This window comes from Rhyacophila brunnea, unplaced genomic scaffold (assembly GCF_057557595.1).
Source record: "Rhyacophila brunnea isolate RB1 unplaced genomic scaffold, BYU_Rbru_1.0 scaffold_20, whole genome shotgun sequence".
Taxonomy (NCBI): Eukaryota; Metazoa; Arthropoda; class Insecta; order Trichoptera; family Rhyacophilidae; genus Rhyacophila; species Rhyacophila brunnea.
The window spans coordinates 32633781-32658367 of NW_028232860.1; the positions used below are offsets into that span (position 1 = coordinate 32633781).

Consider the following 24587-nt stretch of genomic DNA (forward strand, 5'->3'; position numbering starts at 1 on the left):
TTGAATTAATGTTCATATTGAATCTAATAAAATTGGAGACCGTATAGTATACGGTACACGGTCATCTCTTTCCGAAAAGAAAGCTCACGGCGAACTGTGCCACGGTGATTTTTTTACGTACAATTTACATGTAACCATACTTAGAAAAAATAATAAAACTCATTGTCCAAACATTGACATCAGAAAGATAATATTGAAATTCAAAAGAAAGATCATTATCGCAAAATTTGACAAAGACTATTTCTTTCCAAACTATACATTTAATCGGTGACGTTCCTAGATAAAATTCTTCCCCTAGGCAGCGCCAAAATGCTGCCCCATTTTTTTTTCATGACTCCAATATCTAAGAAATGTGTTGTCTGGATTCATTACCAACAAAATATCCACTAAAACATACAAAATTAAATTTATGAATATGTTTTCCCCAAAAGCGGGGATTTTTTTGACTTGGTAATACAGTGGCTTCTTACATGTCATTTTTGCGATACATTGATAATAAATTCGCTCTGTCATGAGGAATTAAGGGCGATCTGTGTCACGTTTCCTCTTCACAAAACTTTGCAACATTTGTAATGATATACTTAGCCTGAGATCGGAGGTAACGGAAGTAAACTAGACATCGCGAATCTGACAAAAAATTACAGTCCTGTTAAACCTTTTATGTCAATTAATATATTTTGTTTTAAGATATTTTCGTTATCACTAAGTTTAGGTACCTAGCTATTTCTATATATCGATCTTCCAGTTCATTAATTGTCAGACAATTCAAAAAAACATGAAATTTGAGTTAAATATACAGTTTTGTGTAAAATTTTACACTCTACCTGGTTAAGTACTAAGATATCTCCAAAATGCCACCAAAAATGCGAATGCTGATAAACTTCTAAAGAATTAAATGAAATGTTGATATTCTTGTCTGGTTCATTAAAAGAATATTTCTAAATGTCTCTGAAAGTATCTACTTAATTTTTAAACACCTGTTGATAAAATGTATAAAATTCGGGGATAAATCAATAATATTTGATTTTTTTGGTGATCATTAGAATACTGCTGCTGCCATTATCTCAAAACTAGTTATTTAGAGCTGTCTGACTAATGAACTGGACGATCGATATACCAAATGATTATCTTCATTTGCCACCCCTCGAGTAACTGCCGCCCCCAGGCGAGGCTCAATCTGCCTACCCCTACGGGACGTCACTGGATTTAACTAGGGTGAATTGTGATTATTAATTAATATTAAACTGACATTAATTTAATTTTGAGTTTAATAAATAATATAACAAGGAAGTTATTGACTATTTATCTAAAAGCTGAATTAGTGACAATGATATTTCTTTCCGTCTACCCTTCATATAATAATCTGTATCTTTCCAGAGGATCATAGTACCTAACTATACTGTTTTTTTTATTCATAACATGTTTATTACGAAAAACAAGTGTCTCGGAAACTTGCATTTTTTTTTGTGTTCCTCGTGTACGTGAAATTTTAAAGAAAGTGGAAAGTTGTACTACTTATCGGGAGGTTCCGCCGTTCGCGGAATCCTCATTGAGTATCACTGCCCTAGATTGATAAACGTGGTGTGCAGTGGCGGCTCGACGACTTTCTAGGTGGTGGGGTTAAGCCATTAATTATTATCAAATATACATACCTACCTACATTCTCATATTATTATGCATTAACTTATAATAATATATGATTATATTAAAGAGGAAATCAGTAATTTTTCAGAATAAATAATAATATGATTATGTGAGTTGTTACTTAATCACATCTAAAAATCATGCTTAAAACTATTAACTTATTAATTAATAATAATAATTATTATAGATTTACCATAACCAGTTTTGAACAACAACATACAACGAGCGTTTTTTACTAACCTATGGGGTCATTTGATTCGGTCCCTATTATGCGTATAGTAACGCTAATGCATTCACATACTTTGTAGAAAGAGATTTGTACCGCAGCGCCGGGATGGAACTCAGAGACCCCGATCAGCGAAAAATAGACTCCATTGCTTTCTTATTTTGTACATAGGTGTCACCGTGAAATAGGGGGTATTTAATTTAATAAGCTATTTTAATACCGCGTAATCATCATTATGTTATCATGTTTATTGCATTTATTTGCATAATAATAATAAATATCTCTCTAAAATTGCGACAGGTTTAGATAGGTAAAATAAATTAAATAATTTACTTAATCATTTAATTAAGTATGTATATTATAACAATGATAAAAATATCGGACGTTTTTTATGCATTTTCGACATGATAACGATGTGGGGATGGTCCCTATGAACCCCTAAGGTAGAGCCGCCCCTGGTGGTGTGGTATTTATGTAACAATTTTCATACAAAGTGTATTAATTAATTACAAATAAAACCGTGACAGGGAAAAAAATAGGTATGTTTTGTAAAAAAAAAAACCATTAGTCACTTATTTATTGTTTATGGTTCTGAGAAAATATCCGTTCTATTAATAAAATTGTTACTAAAAAATAATATGAAAATAAATATATCCTCAACGTATAACATTGTAGTTAACAACGTAAATATCTATGTTAATTAAAATCGTGCAGTTACCTATGCATTACAATGTTTACATATTGAATTATGAATTATAAAACAACGGCATCAACTTCTTCGTAAAATGCAATCTTATTTATGTATGGTCCCAATATTGAAGCTCGATTTGATATAAATAAAAAGGAATTCAAGTTATACACATTATTTATATTTTTATAAAAATCGATGTTTTTTAAAATAAATATAAAAAATATCAAAACTATGAATTTGTCAAATATCTCTAAGACAAAACATAGAAAACTTAATAAACTAAATTTTAATAATAAATAAGACCATAAAATATAATATGTAATAATAAGAAGGGATCCTTTGACAAATTTACATTTTATAACATTTTTTTACAATAATTGTTTCTTACTTAAAATAAAAAATATTCTTCTTTTTAATGTTTTTAGATTCATATTTATTAAATCTACATACGTAATTTGAAAACATCTCATGCATATACACATTAGAAAAAATCGTTTATGTATAATAACAAACGACGCCCGTCGGGACTTAAACCTGTATCTGCTGGTTTCGCGCCTGTATGTTTACCATTAAACTACAGACGCCTTAGATAATTACGACGATTTTAACTGGTAGTTATTACATGAAGTGCTTATCGAATTGCGTTATAAGGTTGGCTATCGGTTTTGGTATATTAAATTAATGCAGGTATCAATTAATTCCTTAATTACTAACCGACGTCGCGGATTACTCCATTATTTAATTTATATTATTATTTACGTCCAATCCAGCAGATACATGTTCAAGTCCCGTTGAGCGTCGTATTTTTTTCTACGTAAACGATTTTTTCTAGTGTGTATATGCATGAGATGTTTTCAAATTATGTATATTCAGTATATAGAATGTTACATTCTGAAATCCTGTGTCTTATTCGTTGAATGAAAAAACATATTTATTAATCGATACAGTTTAAATTGTAAATTATCAAAAAAATGTCTCAAATTGCAAGCTTCGTATTTTCCGGTAGGTGCCTCTGGTAGGTAGAGATATCGCCATAACGAGATCCTTAAGGCATGCCGAACGAAATATAATTTGTCATATAAATCCAACACGCGTCCATTTACTGCTCTATTTATTGTTCTATTAGTAACAATAATAATTCCAAGTAAATGGGTAACGTTTTTAGTCATCTTTACACGATTTAAGAATTAATACCTCCGTCGCCATCACGAAACAAATTGACGTATCACACCTCGACGTTCGCTCTCCGACTGCCAGCGAGTCCAAAATTTCGTCGCGCCTATAGTTGAAAATTATTTGCCGTTTCACTGAAGTATCGTCTTAATTCCTTTGACACATACATAATATTATTACATAACTAAAACGCAACATTTTTTCATTATCTGTTAACATTTAAATCTAAATAAAATATTATTTATTCTAATATTAGTATTTTTAATAAATCTTACCTCTATGTGGGAGACTTAGTACCGTGGTATTATTGTTAATTTCTGAAACATTTCAATAACATAATGTTTTAGAACAGTATATACTCCATGGCCCCCATAAGGGGAGGGCTATCAGGCCTCTAGCCTGGGGGCCCGGGCTTAGGAAGGGCCTGGCGCAGCAGGTCGACCAGTTATGTAGAACAACACACACCACAAATTTGCTCTATTGGAAAATAAGTTGCTTGCGGCGCTACATTAAAATTAATAATTACAAGATAAAAATAACTTTTTATATACAACGTTTTTAAATTTTCTGTTGAACCATATAAACTTGACTTGACTAGCTTAAACGATCAAAAAAAATTGTACTTGACATGTCATATTGATTTCCATAGTAACGCACGTATATATAAATAATTTAGTTGCTAGGACCCCAGACCCCTAGCAACCAATAATGGTGTCGAAATAACTTTTCATACAAAACAGAATTAACTGAAAATGAATTCAATTCTACTCAAAGATAGCTAAAAGTATTAAAAGAATGTATTGGCATCGTCTTCTGATATATTCGAAAAGTTTCAAATGTCTAGATAGACGGGAAGTTAGTTAAAAATCGATTGCAAGATTTGTACCGGACAAATAAGAATACGACCTAAGAAAAACGTTGTAAAATAGCACGTGGCAATACCACCACCTGTCAATATTCTTGGATGTGGCGATATATTATTTTACCGCCCAATTAAAATGAACGATTCCTTTATAAGTGTGTCAGCTTATTTTTCAAATTTAGAATTTGCGTTTGCGTGTATGTTTTCTGTCACCTTACCCCTTTGAATGCATCTTCCCCCAGTCTCGCTCTATCCTACACATTTACATAATATGTCTTCTCTCGTGCGTTACAGACAGACAGGTCGATAATTCAAGATACATTTATACTGGAATTTGTACCGGACAACCACCGGACAAATAAGAATACGAGCTAAGAAAAACGTTGTAAAAAAAATATGTGGCTATGCAATGCAATTTGATGCGATATGATAATTGTTATAATTATATTAAATGATAATTCACGCGTAGAATTGTATTTTATAATTATTGTGTGTTTCCTGAATTACAAAATGGCTATTTATCTAATATGGCGAAGGGTTGCATGATATGATACTTGGCTACCATAAAAAGATGTCACGATGAGTGGCTTCATAATATGACGATGAGTGCAGATAACTCAATAAATCAACTGGATTTATTTAAAAATCGCTAAGAATATACGGAATAACCTTAACTCAGGGGTTCCGCGGAAACCATTTGAGCGTTGGAGCGTAGCCGGAGCAGGAGCACGGAGCACCGGTGCAATGGGAGCACCGAAAGTTTGTAGTGCTCCACTGCTCCGGATGTTTTTTTTATTATTAAATTTTCGTCCTAAAATCCATTGAAAATTGTTTATTTTGACACTTTGCAGCACTGGACAATTATTTGAAATATGGAAACACTGCTGAGTGATAAATAACCTCACTTTTTTTGACAGAAGAGGCAAATAATGAGAGACGATTTATTGTCGGTTTTGTTAAATAAAATGGTACTGGGTTATCAGGAATACAGCGGATAACACAATTTGAAAATACCCGATATACTTACTCGATTATTTGTCAGTTTAGGTTAGGTTAGGTTTGGTTAGGTTAACCTAACAAATAATCCAGTTTATCGGCTATTTTCAAAATGTGTTTTACGCTGTATTCCTGATAACCGAACAGTACCAATAAAATTAATGAAAATGACGATTATTTTTAAACTACATATTTTTATAACATTTGTATACACATAATACTTTTTACCAGGAGTGGAGCGGAACTCAAAAAAGGGTCCGCTCCAACTACGCTCTGCATTTGACGAACACTACTCTCGAAAATCACAATGACCTTGCCTTAGAGATAGGTAGGGGGTCCACCATACATCCTAGCCTGGGGGCCCGCTTCAGGATGTGGGGGCCACGATATTTTTTTTCCGACCATGTCCGATCCTAATAGGCTCATATGGACCTCCACAGAGTAGAGGTAAGTAAGTATTAACAGATTTTTTTTATTTACGAGAAATGGATGTCAGCCACTTGCTCAACCTATTAGGTCCATACTCTGACTCACACACAAATTGAAAAACATGCCATGGGCCATGACAAAACGGGCCATGATATACCCCATATTATTTTCCGCACAGGATTAAGAACCTATCCCATAATCGAAACAGTTCCCTTATTGCTTCTGGTCTGGGAGATATTTAGTTAAGACGGCTGGATCATAGTATATTTTGATCTTTGATCGACTGGTCGGGGAATTCTAATGACGGTTTATTAGACAATTTAAATGTTAAACATTACCGTTTAAATTTAATCTCACCGTCATCGAAGTTTGCGATCGCGCTCTGTTGACTCATAGTCCGGTTTTGAATCTTGTTTTTTAATCATATTACAAAAAAACTGCCTGGTACTATGTTATCTAATAATATCCATTTTCGGTTTTTGCTTTGGACGGTAAATGGTTATTATGCAGTACAGTAGGTACCTACTTAGTACCATCCAGTAGCAATGATTCATTACTAAACAATTGATTTGTGTCTAAACTAAAATATCGTGTCCGAAAACTTGTACGTATGCAGTTCGCCGTATCACACTTAACCGTTAAATGTTGTATCGGAAATATAATATGGCAGTCATGGCCCCACAAGGGGAGGGCTGACGGTTACATGTAAATTGTACGTCAAACATTTCACCGTGGTACAAACTTTCTATCGGAAATAGATGATCGTATAGTGTACGGTCTCCAATTTTCATATGTGATTTTGGCAAAATTCATAAATTTAAGAATGAAAACCTAACCTAACCTAACAAATAATCCAGTCAAATTAGACCGAAAAATACGTTATGGTTGCAAAAGGTCGGATAGAAGATTTTTTTTTCTATTTGTATACATGGTAATGAAGTGATAAGAAAACGAGTTTTGCCAATTCGGATGACTTCGGCACAACTTTTAGCGGGCAAAAAACCGCAAAATTTTGGGTGTTTTTTTGGTTTTTCGGTTATATCTCAAAAATGGTTGGGCGTAGCAAAAATATTGTTATATACAAAATTAAAGCTTATTAAATTTCCTAAAATGTTTACATAATACGTTTTTTTTCTATCTCTGACCGTTTATGAGATACTTGCTGTTGAAAACACTATATCGTCGCTCTAGGATTATATTGTCCAAAGCGACAATATGTGAAATGCTATTTTCAAAATTTGTTTGCTGCTGGCTTCCTATAAAGTGGAAACCGACAAGAACCGTGTTTTATTATATACATGAATTTCATGCCAGTACTATACGACCCAAAGAGGAGATAAAAATAGTCAGTTTAATATTTTTTTTCATTGAATTAAACGTACCTATCAAGCAATTAGTTCCATTCTTATTCTGCAATAATATTACTTTTTTTATTCGTACAAAAATGGTTCGCGCGTCATAGGTTTCCCATAATATATGGCCTATCTATACCATTCGTTGCGAAGCAAGTCATTTTCTGTTTTACAGAATATAGCTGATTTTAAGCGAACTACTAAAGCACAACTTAAGAAAATAAACTCAGCTATTTAGGTACCTAGGTAAGTATAATATAATCATATTATGAAATTAAGAGTATAATAATGCTATTATTTGTTTGTTTGACCCTGAAGTCAGATGACAGTGACACTGAGCATTATAATTTACCGGAAACTTGGTCCAGTGAATTCACGTTGTATAAATAACTATGTTATGGGTGTCAATTTTATCATTCTTTGTTTGAATTACCTAGTTAAAATTTACTAGAAATATTTTAATAATTGGTTTCAACTGTTCCAATTTTATACACTAAAATTAAATTAATTCACAAACGATAAAATTTAATGGAACCATTAAAAATAAAACATTTTTAAATAGATAGATTTTACGAAGATATAAATTATGACATTGAGATTACCAACTGACAATATTAGTGCAGACCTACAAACTTATCTGAAGAATTGATGGAGAAGCCACAGTCGAAAACTACCCAATCAAGACTCGCAATTGGACAAAATCTAACATTCGAATGACGTTTTCAATGTGGCGTCCATATGGTAGTTCGTAGTTCCATTTTTGACCGTTCTTCAGATAAGTTTGTAGGAATGTAGTTAAGTATGAAGGTCCATGATGGCCGTGCGGCGTAAGCGTCGGCCTATAGCGTAGTGGGTCCCAGGTTCGAATCATGGCTCTGGCAAGTACACGTCATATTGTTTTTCAATCTGTGTATGAGTCAGAGTATGGACTTAATAGGTTGAGCCAGAGGCTAACATACATTTCTCGTAAAATCAAAATCTGTCAATACAAACCTCCGCTCTGCGGAGGCCTATATTATGATCTTATTAGGATAGGGCATAGTAAAAAAAAAGAAGATACTTAACTGAAGTTTTATAATTTTATTTTGAATAAAAACAAAGCAAAATATATCAAAAGTTTTTATTTTATTTTTTTAAGTTTGCTGTCGGCTTTATGATTCACATCCTAAGAGGAAACACATGGGTGGTTATTGCCGCCAGACGAAAACATCAGTGTGTAGCGAATAGCCTATGTTAAATTTGTGTTTGGTCTAGGACTAGGTAGTTTCAAGTTATGTACCAGCGCTAGAAATGGAAAATTTGGCTTGATACATTTACAGAAACATTAATATAGTTAAGTATCTAATTTTATATGTATTTTATAAAAATAAATGTGTTAGATTTTTGTTAAATGGCCTATCTAGCTCAGACGGTCAAATCAGTTTTTTCCACGAGACGGAGCGATAGTTTAGAATATTTTATGAACCACAACGGCGCTCCGGTGCGCTCCAGCCATTTTGAGCCCTTTATTTACATAATACTGCCTGGATTTTGAATCTGTCATGCCGTCACATTTGAGTACCTACTTACATAATAATATTTATACATTGTACCGGTAGCAAAGACTCCATACTAGGCGATTATTTGAAGCCTACCTTCTTAAGAAAAATATTTTTTAATTGCATATTAACTTATTTTTTTAATCACTTGATTATATATTCTATAAAGTAATTTATTTTGCCAACGAGAGATGCCGTATGTGTAGTAATGTATTACACAGATAATCACAAAACAATCTGAAAAGGTTTTAAAAATATACCACAGCGCGCCATCTGTCTTGACGTAAATAAAGGTCGGATTATGTTTCAAATAATTCTCATTTTTTTTCATATGGACTTTACGTCACGTAGCCCCGCCCAGTCTATCGAATTGTATGAACTAAGGTAAGCTCCGATCGCAGAGCCAAAAACTAAATAATTAATAATGAGCTAATTTAAAAAAAATAATTTCTATGGTGTTTAATCGAATATTAATAAATATAGACTGTTTTTAAAAATAAAAAAGAACTTTTATCTAATGATTTTTGATGTGTATAAATGTTTTGAAAACATACGTAATTTAAACTGATCGCTTAATTTTATGTCGTCAGTGAGTTTTTGAAGTTTCATTAAATTAGTGTGTTACTATTCATTAGTAGTATCTATACCTGACAAGTGTGTTCTTTTTATCAGATCTCCACAGCCTACCTCTTTCCAAAAGTCACCCTTCGCCACTGCATTGTACACCATATCCTCATAAGGGCATATTCTGTTAGAGTTTGTTCATTCCCTATTCAGATTCTGATTTCCCCAGTGCTCGAAATGGAAAATTTCACGAACAGGAACGCTGTATAATTTTCCGAAACTAAGTACTTATGCTAATCCTTTCTTTACGTACGTACGTACTTTTGATATAAAAATGCAACAATAAACTTTAAACTTCTTACGTGGATCTATATTGGGCAGGTTGGTAAGGATTGTCAGCGCCGCAGGCGAAATAATCTTGTTTTAACAAAGTATACCGTCAAAAATTGTATTATTCTTTATTTTTACTTTATCTACCACTATAACCAGTGCATGATACTTCTACCACCACTCGTCACTGATTATAACTTACTGTCTCATTTGGGATAGATAAGTTTGTAATTAATTAGTCATAACAAACAACATATCCACATAAGTACCTTATAGATTCAAATTAAAAAAATATTTACGTACTTATAGAAAATTTTACAAATTCCATTTAAATACGAGCACAGAATATCAAACATCAAGAAATAGTATTAAAATAGTGTTTAAAAAATAAAGAAATAGTATTAGAAAAAACAGTAAGTGCCTACCTATACCAAGAATTTATAAAATAGCGTTCACATAAACTCGTTCTCACGCAGGTGGAATATACGATTATCCGAAGCGATTTGGTTGAACATAGTTATTTCCTGCCCAATTATCATTAGCAATTATTGCACCTTGGCAGAACAAACAACTTAGATTATCAAGAAAGTTATAAAATAATATATAATAAAATCAATACTAAGTACCAATAATGGCAGAGTTCTCTTTTGTACTGGGTAGATATAAGTTGGAAAAAGTACGTAGCCTAAATACCTAGCTCTCTTTTTAACTTTCAGAATACAGTATGTAAGCATACGTCTTGAGAAATCAATCGGATAAAACCATGGATAGTATCCACTATCCACACAGCTTTAAAGGATTCTCAAAGATTTATTTTGAACCTTCTCCACTATAAGGGGCATAAGGCCGTACCTACATCTAATAAAAGTTTCAAGTTATCCAAACAACGTAAACATAGCATTATTTGTAATTAAATTACCAATGGTGTGTCATTTTCATTTATATAAGATAAAACATGACGGAAGGTGAAACTCAGGTTGCTAAGCGCGATTCTTATAGAATAATATAAAATTGTCATTAATTAGTACCTACTATATTCAACATTATAAGGACTTATATTGTATTGTATGCATGTTATGTTACAATGGTGATGCTTTGGTTACCATTATTGTAATATCCATCTACCACCGTATTTATTTAATAATCTATGACTAACACCACCTAAGATAATTAGATGTCCGCACTGGACACATAGGTACCTAATTTGTTAGTACCTACTTATTCTAAACGATTCAATCTATGTTGTTTGTCCTTCCCTACTCACATTATTATTGCCATGGAAATGATAATAGGTACCTACATACAATACAGATATTATGATAGTCGTACATTTTTATTAAAGGATATTCCTATATTTTTTTTAAACAAATTTACAAACAAAAATTTAGTAAAAGTTCTCTCCACACTACCTATGTATTATTTCTATTATTTTTAAAGTCACAAGCTACAATGCATGTAATAATAATTGTAATACAATAGGAACGTCCCAAATAAATAAACTCTGCAGAAGGCTATTCAATATTTTCTGCCCAAACCATCAATGGCCCAAACACATTTTTGTAGAAAAAATCATTCATTATTCATTGTGAAAATTGGGGTTTACGACTTATCATAAAATTTTTTTTGACACAGTCAAGTTGTTGAGATGATAATAATTATTGAATCACAGAACAGATGTTGCCACTGTATTGTCCACCGGAAAGAATTCCTAATGTTTTAGCAGATTTACACGAAGTACTCGTACCTACTACGTAATTAGGCCTTCATTATTTTTATAAATATCCACAAAATTATCAAATTGTGCGTGTGGCCAGAATTATCTTAAATCAGTTTGGATACCAGCGACAATAGTATATAGGTATATATGTAATAATATAATTATGTAAAAATGGCGAATTTGTATCCCACAGGAAAGTACTTATTAAAAACGATAATTGTAAGGGTGATTATCCACTTAGTGTTACGAAGAAAAAGCGAATTTAACATAATAGACTTTTTAAAATATTATATTATAAAGCCTATTATAAGGAAAGTATTCATCCACAGGTAATTAATAAATAAATGTCAAAGGTTAAAAATTCTCCTCCTGTAATAGTATTTTGGTTAATTCGCCATTTTTACAATACACCGACGATATAAAGGTATTCGTATCGCCTGCTGAGAATTTTAGCTAACTTTTAAGAGAACAAATTGTTATTAAAAAATATGTTCAACACAAAGTTAAAATTAAAACACAAAACTTACCAGAAGCAACAAAATTCACTTACAAAAAAGTATACTCATCATGACCTATGGCAAATAAATGAATGAATGTAGTAGTTATATCACAAGATTTATTGTACTATAGTCGCAATTCAACAATAATGTAAATTACAAAACAAATGTAAACATCGTAAAAAGAGGGGTTTACGACACGTCATAAGCTTTTTTTAACAAAAGTTAATTGTTGAGATGAATACCATCTGTTGCCACTTCAATGGTTATTGGAGTGAATTCCTAATGTAATGTAATGTGGTTTTAGCAGATTTACACGAATTACCTACTACTTTATTATACCTTCATTATTTTTATAAATAACCACTCAATATCATTTTTTAAATGATCAAATTGTGTAGGTATGTGGCCAGCGTTACGTTGCCTGCGACAAAATATTTTTCAATAGTTTCGGTTAACACGTTTCGCCTGATGACATTTTTGACCAACTTTTAGAACAATTTTTTATTAAAAAATCAAGTTAAACACACAGTTAAAATTAAAACACAAAACTTACTAGAATGTAGCAAAAAAACACCAAACTAATAATATAAACAATTTTGTTTAGAAACGTATTTATATCTTAAATAATACAAAATATTTTAAAAGGCAACTAATAGGAATATTATAGCGGATTGCACGAGTCAAATTATCAAACTTTTTTGTACTAATTTAACCATCGAAAACACAATTCATTCACCCGAAAATAAATGGCGAAGTAATAATTTTTGTCACTCCGAATAAAATAATATAATAAATTAGTAGGTAAGTAAATTAACAATGCGTAAGTCAAAGGCAAGATTGTATTGAGATTTGAAATGTTTCATCCTTTAGAAATTATTAAACAATGTATACTTTATTTTTTAAGAGTTTTCAAATAGTGTCAGCAAGGCACATTTTTTTGGGTAATAAAGTAATTTACGCTTGCAGCTGGTTGTTTCTTGTTATTTAGACAATGCATTTAGGCATGGACATATCGACACAAAATAAGAAGGTTGAAAGAAATTTAGGGATGTCATAATTTTTATTTTTAACCCTTGCACGCCCGGCATAACATAACTTCGTTAATTTTTAATTTTGAGAAAAACTTTAAAAGATACATTCATATATAATTATCTCAATCTAACGAACCGCAACGCAATTTTAAATGAATCCACGAGCCGGAACGGTATATTTTGGAATTCCACGAACCACAACGGCGCTCCGGTGCGTTCCTGTCCATTCCGAGCGCTGGATTTCCCTGCTACTGCATGTCAAACTTGGCGGTGTGGCTGCAGAGTGAATATTTTTTTTCGAAACACTTGTAATGTTTGTAACTTTCAGCACATAATAAGTAAAAATAAACACCTACCATTGGTTACCATGTCTGTTTTTACTCCACGTTAATCCCGTGTACATATTCTAAAAATGTGGTTGGTTTCCCGGGAGGCGAGGAGTCAGTACACAAGTAGGTTTTGTCACGTACGTTAGAGTCTATTTTTATTTCAATATAACATAAATATATTATATATTATACACACCACACATATCTTATTACAGCGTGAGAAAACAGAACTACTAACCATAGCAACCGGTGGTAACCACATGGTTTAGAAAGACAACATATTGTCACCTCAATATACTACAACTAGATAACTCTGATTTGGTCATTGTTGGGAAAAAGAAATTTAAATCTAGGCAATAATTATTATTTAAAATAAAAATGGAAAATTGTGCTTTGTATAATTGGGAACAATTAAATAATGTTCAATTAAATGAAAAAATATTGTACTTAGATATTTTATTGTATTTATTTAATGGTTTTAAAGTTATCAAATACTTTCAAACACAAAATTAATACAGTTCCCATTAACTTCTGACTTAACTAGTTTTATCATTTCGTAGTGATCATATTCATATTCAATAGCTATCTCAAAAACAGTGAAAATCAAGTTATCTAGTTGTAGTATTGAGCAGCACTCGAAATGGAGAATTTTACGAACCGGAGCGCTCGGTAATTTTATGAAAATATTAACATAGTTATCTAATTTTATGTGTTTTATAAAAAAAATAAGTGTGTGATTTTTTGTTATATTATGGCCATTCTAGCTCAAATGATAAAATTATTTTTTCCATGAGACGGAACGACAATGTTGCCGATTCTACGACCTGGAACGGCGCTCCGGTGCGTTCCGGTCCATTTCGAGTCCTGGTATTGAGGTGATGATAAATAATGTAATAAAAAATAAATAGTCAGAATAAAATTATTCAACAAGAAAACAATACAGACAATAATTAACAAGACATTATTAATGAACATATGCGTCATTTAAATTTTTCTGTGAAATTCATTTAATTGAAAAATCAAAATCGAGATGATTATCTTGTGTCAATTCTGCGAATTCTTAGTTGTTGTCCACATGATTTTAAAATACGTATGAAATCAAGTTTTTTTTATGTAAAATTATTGTTTTATTAATAAAAACGCGATACTTACGTATGTATCTTGAATTATCTACCTGTCTGTCTGTAACGCACGAGAGAATACATATTATTATGTAAATGTGTAGGACAGAGCGAGACTGGGGGAAGACGCATTAAAAGGGGTAAGGTGTGTAGCTGTAGTATAGTAGCGATCAAATATCTATTGTTTAATGTATCAAATTATTCTGCAATAATATATTCCCAGCGAATCAATTTCCAGTAAACAAATCTTAGCTAGATCAGCAAGTTGATTGGCGATATTAGATACGGTATATTATTACATCATATCACAGCACATTATATCATTACGGTGTATTAGCCGAATAATCATTTTTCATGGTATCATATTTTCTTACGACGGTAATAATACATAATATTTCACAAGCTACTCGATTTAAAACGCTGACTCTATAATTAGTCCAATATGATTATGTACCAGAATTTAACGTTAATGTATTACTTTTTATTGTATAAATAACGAAGAATAATTTATCTAAATGTCACTCGAATCCAAGTACCTAGCTCGTAACTATCTCAGTAGATTATATGCACTATCATTGTATAATATACTATTGTACCGATACGCTGCTAATAAATCTCACCCTGCTACATCGTAGACTTCATTATCATCATCATCAACCTACACATCGAACACCACAGTAGTGACACAACAGGTGTAACTAGTAAATAATCGTTCATTTTAATTGGGTCGTAAAATAAAACAAATGTTAGGATACTACGAGTATAATAGTTTGACAAGTAGGTACTTACAGTGCACTACTAGCTTATCGCCACATCCAAGAATATTGACAGGTGGTACCTATTGCCACGCGTTATTTTTCTAGTTAACTACAATTCGTGATTTTTCCTCGGTGCTTAGTGTTGCAATTTAAATTAACTACTATGTATCTACAATCTACTAACAAAAAAAGAAGCATCTTTAGATTAATAAAACCTGAGCATATCTTTTTGCACAGGCAACGAGTGGTCCACTGTTCAGCTGTCAAAATCAGATCCCAGATTGCTTGACATATTGATTAGCCCTTCCTCGTTTCAAATTGAATAATAAAAAATTCTCAAATCAAATATATTAATAAATTATAAATTATATACATTCTGTTATTCGTCAGCTGTCAAAGTCAGACTAGTCCTTCACACAAAAACCGGTGGTAATATCGATTTCCAAAAAATATGTAGCATTTATCTATGTATTACATTTGTAGAAGGTGTGTTAATGCTAGTGTATTATTTATCATGTAACTTATCTATTCAAATCAAACCATTCCCTGTGTGAACACAACAGACGCGTCAGTATGAGCACTCTATAGAAAAATGACAGGCAATGACAGGTCATCCATAGACAACAATAGGAGGGGCGGAAAAAGTAGGACCAGTCGTTGTGAATGTATCGGTTTTCTACTTGAGTCAGTTAAGATCAGGGGTAGTCGACCTGCTCTCTACCGCCCACTAGTGGGCGTTCCTGCTTTTATGGTGGGCGGTAGGGGTTTTAAAAACATTTTCATTATGTTAGTGTTATACAATTTTTGAATAGTAATTATTGAGACCAATCTGTGTCAACAGTAATTAAAACCAGTAAAGAATGATGCCTTTTATTTGGCAGATATTTTCAAGAGATTTAATGATGTCAATTTGCAGCTTCAAGGAGCTAATAAAACTCTTATAGATTGCCAAAGTATTGTGTCATTATTTACTGACAAACTTGAACTACTTCGTTGTAATCTATTGAAGAGAGAATTTCATCACTTTCCTGAATTATCATCTATAAAAGATGATGTAACTCCAGAGGATATTGAGAGATTCAGTAGCCATCTCAACGAACTTAAATTGGACATAAATTAAAGTTAGTTCCCTACTTTATAAATCGCCATTACTGTGGAACCGGTGGGCGGTTAGAAAATTTTACTACTAACAGAGATACAAAAGTGGGCGGTTGGTATAAAAAGGTTGACTACCCCTGGTTTAGATGAAGTTTCCATCTCGACTAACGTGGCATGATTTACAAATACATAACGCAATTATAGAATGTCTATTGATTGACAAATGGACACATATTCTGAAAAATAAAACACCCTCATAAACCGCCATGCTCATACGTATCTGGCTTTCATCATACAAATATGATTATTTCGCAATAAGGATGCTAATAAAAAAAACACTTTATAATTTACGTACTATGATATTAATTTATCTAATGTTCAGCGAACCGATCCGTAATACAAGACTGACGCAAATACTCGAGTGCATGATGGCGTGTTTCTTTATTATTTAATTTATTTTTAAATGTATACTATACGTACGTATATAAAAATGCTATTATTGAGATTTTGTCAATGAAATGTCGTACACACTTACTTCATTGAAAAAAATGGTAACATCCATTCAACCGAAAGTAATCAAAATAAAAATTCCCATATTTAAACGAAAATTATCGATCAAGCGGTTGCGTTGGTATAATAATAAAATAATGTGTATTTGGAATTAGATAAGTAGTATTTTCCCGATTTTTCGCCAGAAAAATCTTCCTTTTATAACGCTAGGCATTTGTTCAGTGCTGTATCACATTTTAGTACCCTATTAGCCAACATTATCACCTTAGCGACAAAACCCACTAAAAAAAGCGGATCTGGGCGCTCGTAGCCAAAGTGCGTTAAGCAGCGCATTCTCACCATATATCACACACCGCGTCCCCCGTAACATCTCTTACTGTCCAACAAGATCTGCTTGGCTACGTGTTAAAACTGTGAACTAACAAGCTAATTCCATTTTTCATCGCATTTCGATTGAAGCGCCTTCCGGCTAGCGACGAGTTGTCCACGTATCTTCCTTCTACTTTTAACCGCACTAGCGACTTCCGGTTATTGCTTAGATCTTCTTGTCGGGCAGTAGTCAATATTATTTATTGGAATAGGTTCAAGTGGCAGAAACAGCGCGATTATAAAGCGGAATAACACAATATTTTATTATCCATCTGAATTATTTCTTTGGCGGCACATAATTACATTTTAATATTATTAATAATTTACAAAGGCTTTGAAGATATTATAAGCGTGCGCTTGTTGACGATGCTCCTACAAGCGAGTAAATTAGAGACCATTGCACCCAAGGCCTCAACAAAAACGATGCACAAGTGCGAGTGAGAAAGTATTCGGCACCCTTATAATCTCTGAGACACGCGCTAGAGTAAGATAAAAGGTTTACAGATCTGGGAGATGGTTTACTACGGTGTAGCCGGCAAATCTTAGCGTATTGCATAACTAAGCGTCGATAACCGTGTTGCTAAAATTGCTATTTCTTGTGTTAAACATAAAGTCAGTAGTAAATATTTTTAGTTAATTAAGTAGAAAAGATGGTTCTGTGTGTTGTATTAAAATATGGTAGCCGAACTGATAAGCAAGGAGATGGTATTACGTTTCATAGGTAAGTTGATACATGTTCGTGATAATTTATTTGTATATTATTATATATTTTAATATTAGTGACCTAGTGTTTCTTTAAAATAACTTAAATTATGGATATCTTTACCTAATGGTTGCATTTTGACCGCTTAAAAATACTATATAACGTAAAAAAATAGAAAATTATATTTTAATTCTGAGCGTCTAGTGCGAGCACTTTGGGCGAGCACTAGCGAAATGGTCTATGGTCTCGAACATTGGTAGACGAATGCGTTCGCTCGCCCACAAACCAAACGCACGGCACGCGGCTTTATTTAGCAATGCAACGGGTGGCGTCTAGATGTATCTATAGTCTATGATTGCGCCCCTTTTACCTCGTAACATTCTATGTGCATTCGAGTATTTGAATACGTAGTATTTTCATTAAAATGTCGTGCTGAGAAGCAAAAACACGCGTGCGCCCCGCCCCACCTGTGTGCGTTGAACTACGAGGCAGGCGGCCTTAGCGCCCGCCATATCTAGTGTACGCTGCAGTATTTGATCACGTTGTATTTTCGGTGATTCACCGCGCCACTTACGAAATTTTCGCGCTTGCCTCGCCCCGCTCCTTTATGTGTGGTTTATCTCTTAGAGCTACCGGTTGTATATCGCTGGACTAGGAGCTCCAGAAAGGGTAGGGACATTCAATTTGAAAACATAATTCTACCCATCAACACAATATTACAAAATCTTAGGAAAATGGGTAAGTGGGTTTCTCAAAATGAGACGCCTCTGTAGCAGTCGAGACCTTAACCTCGATCATAGACTGTGTATGGTTCACTGTTATGTTCTTGCAATCCTTTATTATGGCACAGAGGTATGGACTCTAAATAAGTATATGTCACGAAGAGTTGAGGCTTGCGAGGTGTAGTAGTATAAACGCATCTTCAAAATTCCTTGGACTGGCAGGATGACAAACGAATGGGAAACTGTATAGCATAGAAACCAAAACACTACAGCACCCCAGCCACATTATGAGATGACAGAGGTACAGCATTTCCCAACTCGTTATCAAAGGAAAGATTAACCGCAAACGTAGCACGAGGTCTCATTTCGTGCTTTAAGAATGATTAGTATGAGTGCAGGTCCATTGAACTGTTCCGAGTGACAGATGATAAAGCAAATATCAAAAGAAGAAGATGAATGATAGAATATAAACTAGTGATGTCCATTATTTTTCCGCTAAGAGCTAAAACATAGACCACCATTAATCCCAAACTCCTAAATAGGAACACAACATTTTGGATTACTGCGCGAATGTATTAATTTTTGTATTATGTTAGTCAACTCTGAATAAAGTTGCGCCACAGGAGATATTTTTTTTGTTGAAATTGAAATTTATGAGAAAAATGAACGATAACATTACGAATCTTTAATCAATTCAACGCGTAACCTTCGACATACAATTTCAAAAATTAATATGAAAAAAAAACATTCACTAAATTATTGTTTCAAAATATTGAAATCATTATAAGGGTGTTTAGTTTTAAATTTAGAAGGCGATTTTCTAGATTTCCCATTGACATTGACATTGATGAGACAGGGTGAATTTTTGAGGATCACTTAAAAAAAGCCACACTGATTACTAAAATTCACTGGCGAAAAGTGGTGGTAGGCTGTTAAGATCTTTTATAAATATTAAATAGTGCACGCTTAACATTGTCGGTCATACGTATTTGTTTTCATTGAAATAATACTACAATTTACAGATGGTGTTGGTTAGTTTTAAAAATTCAATTAAACCCTGCGAAACCAAGCGATAATAGATAATAGTAAAAGAATACTCGTCTATCTGTAAAATATCAACAATTATGCAATTAAATTTTACACAACTGTTATAGATATAATAATCGATAATCTGTTATAGTTTGGTTTAGGCATTTAAATGATGAATTTAAAAAAATAAACCAACAATAAGTGTGATATGCATTCTTAATCCAACGAAAATAAATAAGTATGAATGAAACAGTGTGCACAATTTTATCGTATCGCCCAAAATATACCAAAACTATCATGGTTTAGTTAAAGCAGGGCTTAATTGATTTTTAAAACTAACCAACACCATCTGTAAATTGTAGTCTTAGGCATAAAGTCCATTAAAGCAGGCTTACGGGGCGCTCGCGCATTTTCTATCTGAATCATCGAAAATACAACGTAATCAAATACGCCAGCGCATACTGGATTTGACGACGCATTGTGCCCGCCTGCCCCATGAGTCACCGTTTTTGGCTTCTCAGCGATACGAATTAACGAAAATACAACGTAGTCAATTCATTGAACACGGCAAGCAAAATCACGCTCCTCGAAGCGTCGTCGATAGATGGGCAAGAAGCCATTATTTAAGAACAGTGAACTCTTTGTTTAGGTATTGCGTGTCCGATATTAATTACAAGCCCCGAGAAATTTAATAATATTTTTATTGCTTTGTTATGAGAGACGCTGATAATAATAATTATTGTGTGCTCCTTGAGCTCCTTATTACACAGGTGAAGGGTAATACGCGGTTGGGAGGGGGCCTACTCAGTAGTGAGCGCACCGAACGCTTTTTTGGTGGGCTTTATGACTTAGTTCAATAAAAACAAATACGTGTGACTAATAAAGTTTTCTTCCCTTCGCTACTGAGTAAAATTTATATAACTTATTTATTATTTATTTAATTCAACTAAGTCCTTTAAATATTTGTAGGTATTGAATTATTATATTATTTACTTATACTACAAAATTTATAAGTATTAAATTATTATCAAAAAAAGAATGTCAAATATAGGTATATAAAATAATATACTATAGTATTTGCGGTGAGCGCGGTAGGAAGCACTCGGGACAATTAATACGGTGAAATGGGAGATCTTTGATAATCGTGTGTAGAACATTCAATTACGGGTATCAATCGGTAATCAACAGGTATGGTTCCATTGAAAAAAAAATCGAATGGAGTTCGGTCCCGGTCCCGGTTCCTGTTTAAGAAAGGTACTTATGTATTAATTTCCAGCCAGATACCTTGTTTTAGTTCGACATGCCTATACTATTTTTCGATATATAATTTTCGTGTGGAGTCAGCACTCAGCAGTGATTTTATTTGACATAACCGATTAATCGACTATGTCCGATTCTAATAAGATCATAATAATATGGGCCTTCACAGAGTTGAGGTTTATATTAACAGATTTTGTTTTTACGAGAAATGGATGTCAGCCACTTGATCAACCTATTAGGTCCATACTCTGACTCGTAATCAGATTGAAAAAAACAATATGTGTTCTTGCCAGAGACAGGATTCGAATCTGGGGCCCATGACGTTATAGACCAGGGGTAGTCAACCTTTTTATACCCACCGCCCACTTTTGTATCTCTGTTAGAAGTAAAATTTTCTAACCGCCCACCGGTTCCACAGTAATGGTTATTTATAAAGTAGGAAAGTAACTTTACTTTATAAAATTTATAAAGCAGAGTTACAGCAAGACAAGTTAAAGCATATAATAATAATTACTTACCAAATACTTTATGTCAGGCTTTCGCTAAGTTTGGCAGAATAAATCTTTATAAAACAACTTACTGTAGTTAAATCTATCTATTATTTATACTTTGCATACATATAAGCATGAAGTCTGCCGAAATTACATTTAATTAATTAAATTCTTAATGAGATCCGTGAGGCTGATGCTGTGAAACTAAATACCTACTGAATATCTGGCTCAATTTTTGTGAGGAACAAACGAAGGTCTTTGGAAATATATGAAAACATAATGAAAATGTTTAAAACCCCTACCGCCCATTATGAAAGCTGGAACACCCACTAGTGGGCGGTAGGGACCAGGTTGACTACCCCTGTATAGACCAACGTTTACGCCGCGCGGCCATCATGGATAGATTTATTGTCAGTTGATAATTTCAATGTCATAATTTATAGCCCCGTGAAATCTATATATTTAAAAATGTTATATTTTTAATGGTTCCATTCAATTGTTTGTGAAATAATTTAATTTCAGTGTATAAAATTGGAACAGTTGGAATCAATTATTAAAATATATTATCTAGTAAATTTTAACTAGGTAATTCAATCAAAGAATGATAAAATTGACACACATAATATAGTTATTTGTACAACGTGGATTCACTTGCCAGACCCAAGATTCAAACCTGGAACCCGCCATCGTGGGTACCGATTAATCAGAAGACTTCAGAGAAGGGGGCCTCAAAACAGTTAGTGCATACAGTATAAGACAAGTATAAGTACATACCAAAATCTTTTAACGATTCGTATTTCTCAGAATATTGTCGAAAGCATAATATTATGTAACAGATAGCATCAATGGGGACCCTACGACTAGGGATTCCAATCCCGGGATCCCGAGCTATTTTCAATACCTATGAATCCCGGGATTGATAAACATAATCCCGGGATTTCGGGATTGATTTTTTTATCAATTTTTATGGAAAATAAAATAAAAGCGAAAATATAACAGAAAAAATACTTTTAATAAAAAATAACTACATTAGAAATAAACTGAGTTTGAATGAAGTTTGATTTATACCCATGTGTAGGTTGCCGATTCATTTTATTTTTTCACATAAATTATTAAAAATGAGAAAGATTGGAAAAAACAATGCTTCGCACTTTTAACAAAGTAATTCCACCATGATATCATACGTTTTACGGCAGTTTCATATTTGGCTGACTAATTAGATTTATGAAGCGGAAAGGCCATAAGTACGCCATGATTATTTGATTTACTATTTTAAATCTCGCTAATCCATTCATTATGTCTTTACTATCAGAAACAGCAATCTCATATTAAATTCACATTATTATTTATATTACAATATTATTTACTCCATTAAACTTATGTATTTCCAAGATTGAACGTATACAATATTAACAATAAATGTTTTAAATAGTATAAATTATACTAGATTTATTTTTGACCGATTTTATCAATGTTATTTGTAAATATAAAAATTTTATATTAACAATGGAAAAAAATGCCAATCCCGGGACCAGTCCCGGGATCCCGGGATTGTCAAATTGTAATCCCGAAATCCCGGGATCAGAATTTTGGCTCGGGATTGGATTCCCTACCTACGACCTAACAAACCACTCAAATAGACACGTAGGTAGGTAGGTAAATAATTATGCACAAAAATAAAGTAATAATAATATTATTATGTGTCGTCACTGTCATTCTCGATAATAATGTTTTTTGATAAAATATGTGATTTATGGTTTTATATTTTTTTTTTATCGTGGGGTCAACATTTGTCGGTGCATGTTGTTATGTTTGAGACTTTCACGGTTGTTTCTAATCATATTTATAGTTTACTGAGTTTTCACCGTGTGTTTATTTTCCTTCTTTTCACGACGTTTCGGGCTCGTTACAGATATCATTCTGAAGATAAAGTGAAGGAGGAAGTACACACGATGAAAACCCAGAAATCTATAAATACGATTGGTCAGTGTATCGGCCATCCGCATAACTAAACACACGTCACAAGTTGTAGGCATGCCCCCCACATCATGAAACAAACCCCCCTACCTATCACTATGGTTGAGGTCAGTGTAATGTTCTGCAGTAGTGTTCTCCATATTCGACGATATTCCATGTATTTTAGCGATTTTTCTATATTTTTAAATAAATCCCCTTGAATTAGAGTTGTCGGCATTCGGCATCATATTATGAGCCACTGGTCACAACCCCCTCTTGTGGTAGCCAAGTAACATAGGACACTTCGATATTGGATAAATAGCCATTTTATTATTCAGGAAACACTACAAATAATTATAATATAAAATCATACACGTGAATTATCACTTACTATCATCATACCATATCAAATTGCATTATAGGTACAACTACATAGTTTAAAATGTTAATATTTTATGATGTGTAATAGCTATACTTCTAAGTTATACTTCTTTTGGAGCGTTTGGGAAATCAGATCAGAATGTATTTTTGGCGTGTGACATGTAACACATAATTTATTTTTTCACACAAAAAAAACGCACTCGATTGGATTCGAACCACCGATTGTTCGGTTATCAGCCGAACGCACGACCTTTACACCACAGTGTGATACTGAAATCGTGACGATTATACAGTATAATATTATAGTTTAGAATTGCTCCGTTGCCTAGGCAGCGAATTCATTATTGTCGGCCATTTTCAATTTCTTATGTAAACAAATGATTAAACGTCAGTTAGTAATATAAGTAAAAGTGTATAGAAATAAACCAACGGCGTTCAAATAAGCGGTTCCTTTTCGCGGAGTGTGTAGTTTAACAAGATAATTAAGAGCTAGACAAAGAATCTAGTTTATCACCAGTTTTGTTTTTGTTTTGTTACGCCAAAGAAGTAAGTATAACTTCTAACGCGCGTACATAAGTACACACACCGATTTTTTTCTAATATAACAAAACTGTGGTAAGTATGTGTTTATCTCATAACTAGTAGACCCGCCACGCCGGGTCCCTCTTACCCCGGGCCACCAGGCTGGAGCCCTGTCAGCCTCCCCTTGTGGGGGCTATGTTTGTAGATATTCAACAACATCAGTAAAAAAGATGAAACACTGCGTCGCATTAATTATTTACATTGTCATATAAATTAATAAGCTTT

General features: G+C 33.1%; 1 protein-coding gene across 2 annotated transcripts in view; it reads right to left on the reverse strand.

Annotated features, from left to right (window-relative positions):
- LOC147071542 (phenoloxidase-activating factor 3-like) overlaps positions 1–24587 on the reverse strand; it is a 42385-nt gene that overhangs the window by 17495 nt on the left and 303 nt on the right. The window contains exon 2 of one of the 2 annotated variants that reach the window (XM_085948359.1): positions 4010–4051. The exons of the other annotated variant lie outside the window; for it this stretch is intronic. Within the exon in view, the coding sequence (XP_085804485.1) occupies positions 4010–4051 (42 nt within the window). The remainder of the gene's footprint in view (positions 1–4009; positions 4052–24587) is intronic. 2 annotated transcript variants of the gene reach the window in all.